This window comes from Sus scrofa, chromosome 2 (assembly GCF_000003025.6).
Source record: "Sus scrofa isolate TJ Tabasco breed Duroc chromosome 2, Sscrofa11.1, whole genome shotgun sequence".
In the NCBI taxonomy this organism is placed as follows: Eukaryota; Metazoa; Chordata; class Mammalia; order Artiodactyla; family Suidae; genus Sus; species Sus scrofa.
Genome location: NC_010444.4, coordinates 142,847,967 through 142,859,164, shown reverse-complemented (window position 1 = coordinate 142,859,164; position 11,198 = coordinate 142,847,967). Strand labels below are relative to the sequence as shown.

The following is an 11,198-nucleotide window of genomic DNA, read 5'->3' as shown; positions in this document are numbered from 1 at the left end:
TGGAGGTTCCCAGGCTAGGGGTCGAATCGGAGCTGTGGCCACCGGCCTACGCCAGAGCCACAGCAACGCTGGATCCGAGCCGCGTCTGCAACCTACACCACAGCCCACGGCAACGCCGGATCGTTAACCCACTGAGCAAGGGCAGGGATCGAACCCGCAACCTCATGGTTCCTAGTCGGATTCGTTAACCACTGCGCCACGACGGGAACTCCAACATTTTTAATTTTTGCTATTTAGGATCAAATAAACAGCGTGTGATGAAACAGAATGGATAGAATATAGAAAAAACAATTACTACTATAGTTTATTTTTATTTTTATGGCTGCACCAGTAGCATATGAAGTTCCATGGCCAGGATTGAATCCCAGCCTCGGATACCACTGGAGACTGCAGCTGCAGCAATGCAGGATCCTTAACCCACTGTGCCTGGCCAGCAGTTGAACCCGCACTTCCCCTGTGACAGAAGCCACTGCAGTCGATTCTTTCAACTCACTGACCCGCAGCAGGAACTCAAATTACTATTTTATTTTATTAAGAGAGTTCAATGAAACAATACCAACAGGAGGAGCAAAAATTTCGGGAAAATCAAAGCAAGCGAGAGTTTTGAATGGCAGTCTGTAAGTAAATGCAATGACAGTAGAATTAAGTTTTCCAAAACTAAACGAGGTAAAAGTTCAATGGACAAATTCATTACAGACGGGAAATCAAGGTCATACCTGAAGGTGGGATTTTTCTCCATGACGCTCTCAAATGCTGTATCGGGGGGGGAAATTAGGGATAAATGACAAAAGAGATTGCATTGTGATCAGACCCCTAATTAAATCCAAAGCTATTCCGGAAGGTGGCATTTCCCTCCATATCTTCAAATGCGCCTTGGGGCGGAAGGTTGGGGAGAATCGGCTTAAGGAATTTAAACTCTTTTAATCCAGACCCTTCTGTCAGACACACCTCGTAGCGGTAGCCGTGGGCCAGGGTGCCCGTGCCGCCCACGTCCAGCAGCTGGCCCGGGACGCCGCCCTCCGCGGGCCCCGCGCAGCCCCCCGCCGAGGCCGCCCCGCCCCGCCGGCACAGCCGCCCCGCCGCCAAGGCCAGCAGCGCCCCCACCAGCAGCGCCGACACGCACGCCAGCGCCCCCACCAGGGCGACGGTGAGCGGCTCGTCCGCGCCGGCGCCGGCGCCCGGCGCCCGGCCGGGGGCCTCGGGCGGCGGCAGGTAGGGCTGCGAGAAGCCGTCCACCAGCAGCACGTGCAGCGGGACGCTGGCCGAGAGCGGCGGCTCGCCGTGGTCCCGCACCAGCAGCAGCAGCCGCTGCCGGGGCGCGTCGCGCTCGCTCAGCGGCCGGGCCGTGCGCACCTCGCCGCTGTGCGCGCCCACGCCGAAGAGCCCGGGCTCGGTGGCCTGCAGCAGCCGGTAGGACAGCCAGGCGTTCTGGCCCGCGTCGCCGTCCACCGCCACCACCTTGGCGAGCAGGTAGCCCGGCTCGGCCGCCCGGGGCAGCAGCTCGGTGCAGGGCGCCGAGGCGTTGGGCGGCGGGTAGAGCACGACGGGCGCGTGGTCGTTGGCGTCGGCCACGAGCACGCGCACCCGCGCCTGGCTGCTGAGCGCGGGCGCGCCGCGGTCGGCGGCGCGCACCTGGAAGTCGAAGGCGCGCAGGGCTCGTAGTCGAGGGCGCGCAGGGCGAAGAGCTGGCCGGTGTCGGGGTTGATGGCCACGAGCGAGGCGAGGGGCAGGTGCGGGTCGGAGGGCGGCAGCAGCGAGTAGGTGAGCTGGGCGTTGGCGCCCGCGTCGGCGTCGGTGGCGCGGACGGTGCCGATGTGCAGGGCGGGGCTGTTGTTCTCGCGGACCCGCAGGGTGTAGGCGGGCTGGCTGAAGGCGGGCGCGTTGTCGTTGACGTCGGCCACGCGCACGGTCAGGTTGTGCTGGGTGTGCCGCCGGGGGGTCCCCAGGTCGCCGACGGTGATGGTGATGTTGTACTCGGCTCTTTCCTCTCGGTCCAGCGGCCTCTCTGTTACTAGGGTGTAGAAGTTTTTGAACGTGGGTTTCAAGAGAAAGGGGAGATCATCCTGGATGGAGCAAACCATTCTACCGTTGTCTCCGGAGTCTGGGTCAGAAACACTGAAAACGGCCACCACCGTCTCCGGGGAGTTTTCGGGGGTAGAGCTGGCCAGCGTGGACATGGTCAGTTCGGGGGCGTTGTCGTTCACATCCTCCACCTCTATAGCTACAGTGCATTTTCCTGAAAGGCCCCCGCCGTCTGTGGCTGTAATTTCCATGTTATACTTTTGAGTTTCCTCAAAATCCAGTGCTCTCTGCAGACGAATCTCTCCAGTTAGTTCGTCAATTACAAATGGTTGAGTCACTTCATCCCCTTGGAAGAGAGCGTAGGCTACATTCCCATATGTTCCTGCATCTAAATCTCGGGCAGAGACCGCAGCAACTAAGGTGTTTAGGGGGCTGTTCTCTGGGATCTGCACCTCGTAGAGCGACTGTAAAAACTCAGGGGCGTTGTCATTGATGTCCACGACTTCAATGCGGACTGCCGTGGTCCCGGACCTGGGCGGAGCCCCGCCGTCCAGCGCCGTGAGTATTAAGCTGAGCTCGGGCTGCTCCTCCCGATCAACTGCTTTGTCCAGCATCAGCTCTGGGAACTTTCTGCCATCTCCGCGATTATGAGTGACGACATGGAAGTGGGAGTTGGGGCTGACTGCGTAGCGCTGAACGGTGTTGTTCCCTATGTCAAGGTCCTGAGCTGTTTTCAGAGGGAACACAGCCCCTGGCTGGACGCTCTCTGGGATTTTTAGGAGCATTTCCCTGTCTGGGAATTCTGGGGAATGGTCATTTATATCTGTGAGCTCCAGCTCAGCCTGAAAAAACTGCACCGGGTTTTCCAGTAACAGCTGGAAATGCAGTATACAGGGATCTGTCGCCCCACACAGCCCCTCTCGGTCTAATTTTTCAGATAGAAGCAAATCCCCGGTCTTTACATCGAGCTGCAGGAGCTGTTTGTTTCCTTTGTAATGGATTCGCGCACCCCGCGTGGCTAGTGCCCCACCCCGAGCCCCAGGTCTTTTGCCAGGTTGGCCACAAAGGAACCACTTTCTCTTTCTTCTGGCATAGAATACCTGATTGCTTCAGAGCCAGCCTCCCACAAAAGCAACAATATAACAAGAAAGAATACTTGCCTTTTCTGTAGCGTCTTTACCAGCACAGTCTCCATTGTTCAGATCGGGTTCAAGAAGATGCAGTTCTTCAACTTGGCAGATGATTTCGTAAAATTAACTCCAATTAGATCTTTCTCACCGACTTGCACACGAAGGATGCCCTCTCTGAAGATCTCTGCCCTAGATCTTCCCTAAAATGCTTCCTTCTTTTAGGAAGCATTCAGAGCTCTGATTCCCAGCTTAATGGCGTCCTGGTCATTCACGGAGCCTTTCCTTCATACTCCTGGCCTGCAGCGCCACCAGGCGTCCTTATTTACAATCGCACACTTTTATTTGCCATTTCATTCCAAGCTACATCTGCTGTGTATCATTTATCTTTTTAAGTCACAGAATTACTGCCGATTGTATCTCCAGTTCTTAGTTACTGGAAGTTCTAAATAAAGAATCTGCTAAGTTACCTTCCAGTGAAAGAATACTTTTAGGAACACAGTGAAATGATATATTAGTATTCCTCATAAAATACCTTTTGGTTACACAGAGATACTTTCTCTTGTGGGATTCTTATTTAATTACATAAAAGAAATAAGTAATAATGCATACAAAAATTTTAAATTTTACAAAATTATTTTTACTTTAAATATAACCTACACTAGAAAATGGAACAAGTCATAAGTGTACAACTCAATAAGTTTTCAGGAAGTGAACACACTTATAAGAAGAACCTAAGTTAACACTGAAATTTTACCCAAACCCTAGAAGCCCCCTATTGTCATTTTCTGGTCTACCCACCACCCAAAAGGTAAGCACTGTCCTGACTTCTGTTATCCTAGGTGTTTTTTTTTTTTTAACTTTGATACAAATGGAGTTATAGAGTATGGCTCCTGTTTGGCTTCTTTGACTTAACATTAATACCTTTGTAAAATCTGTTACATACTGTTCTGATTTATTTTATTCTCATTGCTTTGTATTAGTCTATTGTATGAGGACACCACCATTTGTTTTCCATTCTCCAGTTGACGGACACTGGAATTTTGGGGAATATTTTGAGTAGTCCTGCTGTGGACATTTTTGTTTGTCTTTTCCTGTCTATGTGTGCATTTATGCTTAGTATATTCCTAGAGTTAGAATGCTGCATGTCAAGATGTGTACATTTATATAGCTTTAAAAGATATTGCAAAAGGTTTCAAAGTGGTTTTACTGAAACCAGCAAAGAGTGAGAGTTCCAGTTGCTCCATATCCTTGTCAACATTTGATACTGTCTTTTAATTTTAAACACTCTGGTGAGTGTGTGGTGATATCATGTTGTAACTTTAATTAGAATTTCCCTGATGATTAATTAAATTGAGCACATTTTTCACATTTTTTAGGATCCTTATGCATAAAGGTGCATAAGTCTTTTATGACTATTTTTCCTGTTATGTCAGTTGCCTTTTTTTCTTATTGATCTTTACAAGCTCTTTATATATTCTGGGTATAAGCACTTCTTCAGAAGTATGCCTTCAAACATCTTTTCCCTTTCTATGGCCTGCATTTTAACTTTCCCATGATATCTTTGAAGAATAAAACTCTTTATCTTTAATTTAGTGGAATTTTTCAATATTTTTCACTTATTGTTAGAATTTTTTTGTGTTCTCTTCAAATCCTTGCATACACCAAAGTCCTGAATATATTGTTGTATAATGTTTTTTAAAAATCACTTACTTTACTTTTCACAGTTAAAGCTATAATCTCCTGAAATTAATTTCTTCATATGAATGAGGTTAGGGTCAAGTTATTTTTTTCACATAAATATCCGAATGACTTTGCACCATTACTGAAAAGAAGTTCCATTCCCTATGTTTCTGAAGTGTCATCTTTTTTCATAAATCAGATGACTGTAGGTGTATTCAAGACTTTTCCCCATTCTTCTCTTTGTTTATTCTGCAATACCATATGATCTTAATTACTGTGCTCCATAATAGGTTTCATTATCTGATGGGTTAAGTCCTCAAGTTTTGTTCTTTTTCTTCAAGATTGCTTTGGTTGGAGTTCTCTGGTGGTGCAGTGAGTTAAGGATCCAGCATTGTCACTGCAGCGACTCAAGTGGCTGCCGAGGCACAGATTCGATCCCTGGCCTGGGAACTACCACATGCCACAAGCACAGCCAAAAAAACTTGCTTTGGTAATTATTGTCCCTTTGTATTTCCATATAAACTTTAGATTCAGCTTTTCAACTTACGCAAAGAAATTTGCTAAAATTTTCTTTGGGACTTTATTGTATTTATAGATTGGTTGGGAATAATTGGCATGGTCCCAATAATGAAACTTCCAACTATTTTAACATTATACTAATATTTTATATTTTTCACTGCAGAAGCTTTATACATATTGTTAGATTTGTTTCTAGATATCTGATATTTTGAAACTATTATAATTCATATATGAAATGTTTACTTTTCTGGGTTTTGTTGCTATATAGAAACAGTTATTATTTACATGCTGATCTTATATCCAGTGACACTGTTACCTTCATTTATTAATCCTGATAGTCTGCAGATTCTTTATGACTTTTAATGTTTACAGTCATTAAGAATCATTTTTTTAAAACACGTCAATTTTTTAAAGACATTCTCATTTCTTCCCTTCCCATTGTTATTTTTTCTTTACCTTATCCCACTGGTTAGAACCAACAGTAAGAACGACACTGTAGTAAAATAGTAAAGGCAGACATTCGTATCTCACTCTTTATCACTGAGGGAGTTTTCAATCATTTGCCATTTATTTACTCTAAGATTTTATTTTCTTTAATTTTATTTATTTTGGTTTTTTGCATTTTAGGGCCCCACCTGTGGCATACGGAGGTTCTCAGGCTACAGGGTGAACTGGAGCGACAGCTGCCGGTCTACACCAGAGCCACAGAGCTGCGTTTTCGACCTACACCACAGCCCATGGCAACGCCAGATCCTTAACCCACTGATCGAGGCCAGGGATCAAACCCTCGTCCTCATGGGTACTAGGCAAGTTCATTACTGCTGCGCCACAATGGGAACTGCTGTGTGCTGGATTTTATCAAGTGATTTTTTTTTGAGATAATCATATAATTTTCCTTTTATCCATTAACATGGAGTATATTGATCAATTTTCAAATATTATATTCCCTTGCATTCCTAAAACAACACACTTTTCTCAAAATTTATTATTTCCCTTTTATATATTTCTGAATTTTATTTACTGATATTTTGTTTAGAGTTTTTCTATTTTAAAGGAAACTGGTCTCTTCTTTTCTTTCCCAATTCAAAATATATGGAAATTTTTGCTGTGATTTCTTCTTTGGCTCATGGATCATGTTATTTAATTTTGAAGCATTTGGAGATTTCTTGTTAAAATTTTAATTCTGTCTTAATTTCACTGAATTATTTTAATTTAACAAAAATTTGAGGCTTTCTTCAGTATATTCTCCAGTGTGCTATGTATGTCAATTTATTAAAATATAATTATTGTGTTGTTTAGATTTTTAACATTCTCTGTGTGTGTGTCTTCTAATTCTGTCTGCAATCGAGAGAGTTGTATTATATTTCCTATGACTGTGGATTTGTCTATTTCTCATTTATGTTCTCTCAATTTAACTTTATATATTTCATAATTTTCTCATGGGGATATATTCAGTCTTAGAACTGACATTTCTGGTAGATTACCTTTTTTTAAAATGAGACGTGTGATGTTTATTTCAGATTCTCTCTCTCTCTCTCTCTCTCTCTCTTTTTTAAGGCCTCACCTGGGGCATATGGAGGTTCCCAGGTTAGGGGGTCGAATTGGAGCCACAGCTGATGGCCTATGCCATAGCCACAGCCACGCCAGATCTGAGCCATGTCTGACTGGGACCTACACCACAGCTCAGGACAATGTCAGATCCTCAAACAACTGATCGAGGCCATGGATTGAACCTGGGGCCTCATGGATGCTAGTCAGATTTGTTTGTTGAGCCTCGATGGGAACTCCAGGTTTTCTCTTGTTTTCTTGGGAGGGAGTTGGGGGGGGGTTCTTTTTTGCTACACAGGCAGTATGTGGAAGTGCTTAGGCCAGGGATTGAACCTGCATCTCACAGCAGCAACCAGAGCCACAGTGGTGAAAACACAGAAGCCTCAACCTGCTAGGCCATCAGAGGACTCCCTAGATTACTTCTTTATCTTTATGAAATATCTCTCTTCACTTCTAGTAATGCATCTTAAAGTCTCTTTTATGTGAATGTAGCTACACTCGGTTTATTTTGGTGTTGGGATTATATATCTTTTTCTGTTTTTAAATTTTCAACCCCTCTGTGATAAGTAACACACACATATTTACATACAGCTGAATTTTTCCTAAATCTAGTCTGACAGATTTAACTGGATTCTTTAACCCAATTGCAATTAATGTAATATTTTATATCTTTCCACTTAATATCTACATTTTTCCGTTTGTCTCTAAAGTTTATTTCTTCTTTTGGATTATTTAGATATTTCTTATTTTTCATTTTTCCTTTAATTAGGTTTTTATTTATCCTTGTTCTGATTATCCCAGAGATTGCATCATTGATCTACAAGTCCAATATAAATTAATTTCACTACTTCTGTGATAATGCTTAAAATCTTAGAATTCCTTAATCTATTTACACTACCTGCTTTTTACATGATTATTTTCATGAATTAAAATTTTATGCAGGAGTTCCCGTCGTGGCGCAGTGGTTAACGAATCCGACTAGGAACCATGAGGTTGCGGGTTCGGTCCCTGCCCTTACTCAGTGGGTTAAGGATCCGGCGTTGCCGTGAGCTGTGGTGTAGGTTGCAGACGCGGCTCGGATCCTGCGTTGCTGTGGCTCTGGCGTAGGCCGGTGGCTACAGCTCCGATTCGACCCCCAGCCTGGGAACCTCCATATGCCGCGGGAGCGGCCCAAGAAATAGCAACAACAACAACAACAACAAAAGACAAAAAGACAAAAGACAAAAAAAAAAATTTTTATGCACGTTTTAAATCCTTTAAGAAACTACTGTTTTGGAGTTCCCACTATGGCTCAGCGCAAATGAATCTGACTAGTATCCATGAGGACGCAGGTAAGATCCCCGGCCTCACTCAGTGGGTTAAGGATCCGGTGGCGTTGCTGTGACCTGTAAATGTAGGTCACAGATGCAGCTCAGATCTGGCATTGCTGTGGCTGTGGCGTGGGAACCCCCATATGCCACAGGTGTGGCCCTAAAAAAGACAAAAAAAAAAAAACAAACAAACATAACTACTATTTTGCCTTTAACAATCAATATTCAATCAATAATCAATATCAGTTTATATTTACCTTTATTCTTGCTCGTCATTTCTTCCTGCAAATTTGATTTCTTCCAGGACTGCCTTCTGCACAAAGAATTCCACTAAAAGTGTTTTTTTCATGCAGGTGGGACTGATTAATTCTTACAGTTTTTGTTTTCTGGAAAACTTCATTTTCGAAGGATAGATTTTTCTGGTAATAGAATTCTAGTCTGGTAGGTTTTTTGTTTGTTTGTTTGTTTGTTTGTTTTCAGGACTCTAAAGGCATCATTTCTCTCTCTTGATTTCTTGATATATATTGAAGTCAGCTCTCTGCTTTATTGTTGCTCCTTTAAAAGGAATATGTCATTTTCATGTGGTTGCTTTTAAGATTTTTCTTTGACTTTGGTCTTTAGCAGTCGTCCTGTGATATTCCTAAGTGTGCTTTGTTTTTTTATTCTAATTGGGTTTCCCTAAGCATCTTGAGGGGTGAAAATTTTTCACCATTTTTGGAAAATTCCTGGTCATTGCTTCTTTAAATACTAGTTATTCCCCATTCCTGGTCCTTCATATGTATGTTAGAATTTTTCATTACGTTCCGCATGTCACTAAAGGTTCTCTTCCTGTGTTTTTAATTATTTTATTCCTCTGTGCTTCTATTTGGAGATTTAATATTGGCCTGTTTTGCATTCACTAATCCTGCAATCCTTTATGACTGCTATGCCATTACACCATCTAATAGCTTCTATTTTCAAATACTCTATTTTTCATTTCCAAAGTTAATTTTCATTTCAATTCTCTGGTGAAATTTTCTCCTACCTATTTTCCTTCTTTCTTTTGTCTTTTTTTTTTTTTTTTTTAATGGCCACACTCGCTGCATATGGAAGTTCTCAGGCCAGGGACTGAATCAGAGCAGCTGCGGTATTGGTATCACTGGATTCTTTAACACACTGTGCCATTGCTGGGGTTAAAGGCACCTGGTAGCAACCCAAGCTGCTGCAGTTGGATTCTTAACCCACTACACCACAGTGGGAACTCCCTCTTTATTTCTTATTTTAAAATTATTGTCATACTTATTTTAACATTATTGTCAGTAAATTCTAGTATCTGTTTATCTGTAGGTCATTTGTATTATTTGTTTTTTCTCTAGATTTTATTCATGTCAACCAGTTTTTTTGTTGTTGTTGTTTTGGTGTGTGTATATCTTTTTAGGGCTGCACCCTCAGCCTGTGGGAGTTCCCAGACTAGGGGTCAGGGGTCTCATTGGAGCTGCAGCTGCCAGCCTATGCCACAGCAACCTGGGATCCGAGCAGCATCGGTGACCTACACCAGAGTTCACTGCAACGTCAGATCCTTAACACACTGAGCAAGGCCAGGGATTGAACCTGAATCCTCATGGATACTAATTGGGAGCTACAATGGGAACTCCCCAACCAGTTTTTTTCTTTTTTTTGGATGTGCATGCCTAATAATTTTTTATTAAATGCTGGATATTAACATAAAAAGCTGTCCAGGAGCCACATGATATTATCTTCTTTTAGAGAGAGTTCACCTTTTCCTCGGTTAGCTTGATAGAGTCATTATAATCAAGTTGCCTTGATCAGGCACTGTGCTTGTCCAAGGATCTTTGCAGTCCTGGTAAGCACCAGGCCTTCTAGAATTTTCAGTTCAGAACTCAAGTTTCTGCACAGTCCCTTCCCATGGCAGGTCCAAACTCTAATCTCCATGCAGCAAGACTCTTAAAACTTCATTCTCCTTTTCAGAAATTTTCCACTTGAGTTTTTAATCTTCCCTGGATTGTCCCTGAATGTGACAAGTATTCTGAGCGAGAAAAATAGCTGGGAGCTCAAACCTTCCAGTTTGCCAAAGGCTGCTGAAGTACCTCATCTCTGGCAGGAGACTTGTCTGTTCTTAGACTTTGTAAATTTCCTCAGGGCACATTGACTGTAGTTCACAGCTCCAAGGACTTTCCTTTTCCAATCTTAGCCCCTTCGGTTGTTTTTTATATCATCTGCTATTTCTAGCTTCACATAGCTCATTTCTGAATTTTAACCAGGTTTTATAGTTTGTTTTTTTTACTGTTAGATAATCTATCCAATTTGGAAACAGAATTCCACCATATATGTCCATACTATAACTTTAAGACTGTTTTAAATCCATATTTTGTAACTTTGGGCCGTGAGGAAGAATCTTAAAATGATGTGGGCTATGTTGCCTTCGATACAATTTATGCCCCTAAAACAGCATGTGTTAAACTCACTATGCCTAAAAAAAGAGACAAAGGAATTGAAAACTCACTGTGCCTAAAAAAAAAGACAAAGGAATTGAAAAAATGCACATATATAATGCACTTGAGAAACTATGATGAAATAGGTATTATTATTCATAAAATTAGCCTCCATTCTCTATTTTTCTTTTTAAAATAGAAGTGACCAATTTTTCATAAGGTGTTCATTTTGTGGAAGTTATTTGGATTATATTTACTACTAAATTCTAAGCACTGATTTTTTTTTTTAATTTTAATTTTTAGTCTTTTTAGGGCTGCACCCATGGCATATGGAAGTTACCAGGCTAGGGGTTGAATCAGAGCTGCTGTAGCTGCCGGCCTACACCACAGCCACAGCAACATGGGATCCAAACCACATCTGAGACCTACACTTCAGGGCAACGCCAGATCCTTAACCCAGTGAGCGAGGTCAGGGATCAAACCTGTGTCCTTGCAGATACTAGCTAGGTTCATTAATTGCTAAGCCACGATGGGAACTCCTAATCACTGAATAATAA

At 42.9% G+C, this 11,198-nt stretch overlaps 1 protein-coding gene across 1 annotated transcript; it reads right to left on the bottom strand.

The window, feature by feature from the left end:
- On the bottom strand, positions 511-6,000 carry LOC100514515 (protocadherin beta-5-like). Its single transcript, XM_021084910.1, is given in 3 exon segments — positions 511-1,655; positions 1,658-3,049; positions 3,052-6,000. Coding segments are annotated over 3 exon segments (2,400 nt in total). The 5' UTR covers positions 3,218-6,000; the 3' UTR covers positions 511-813.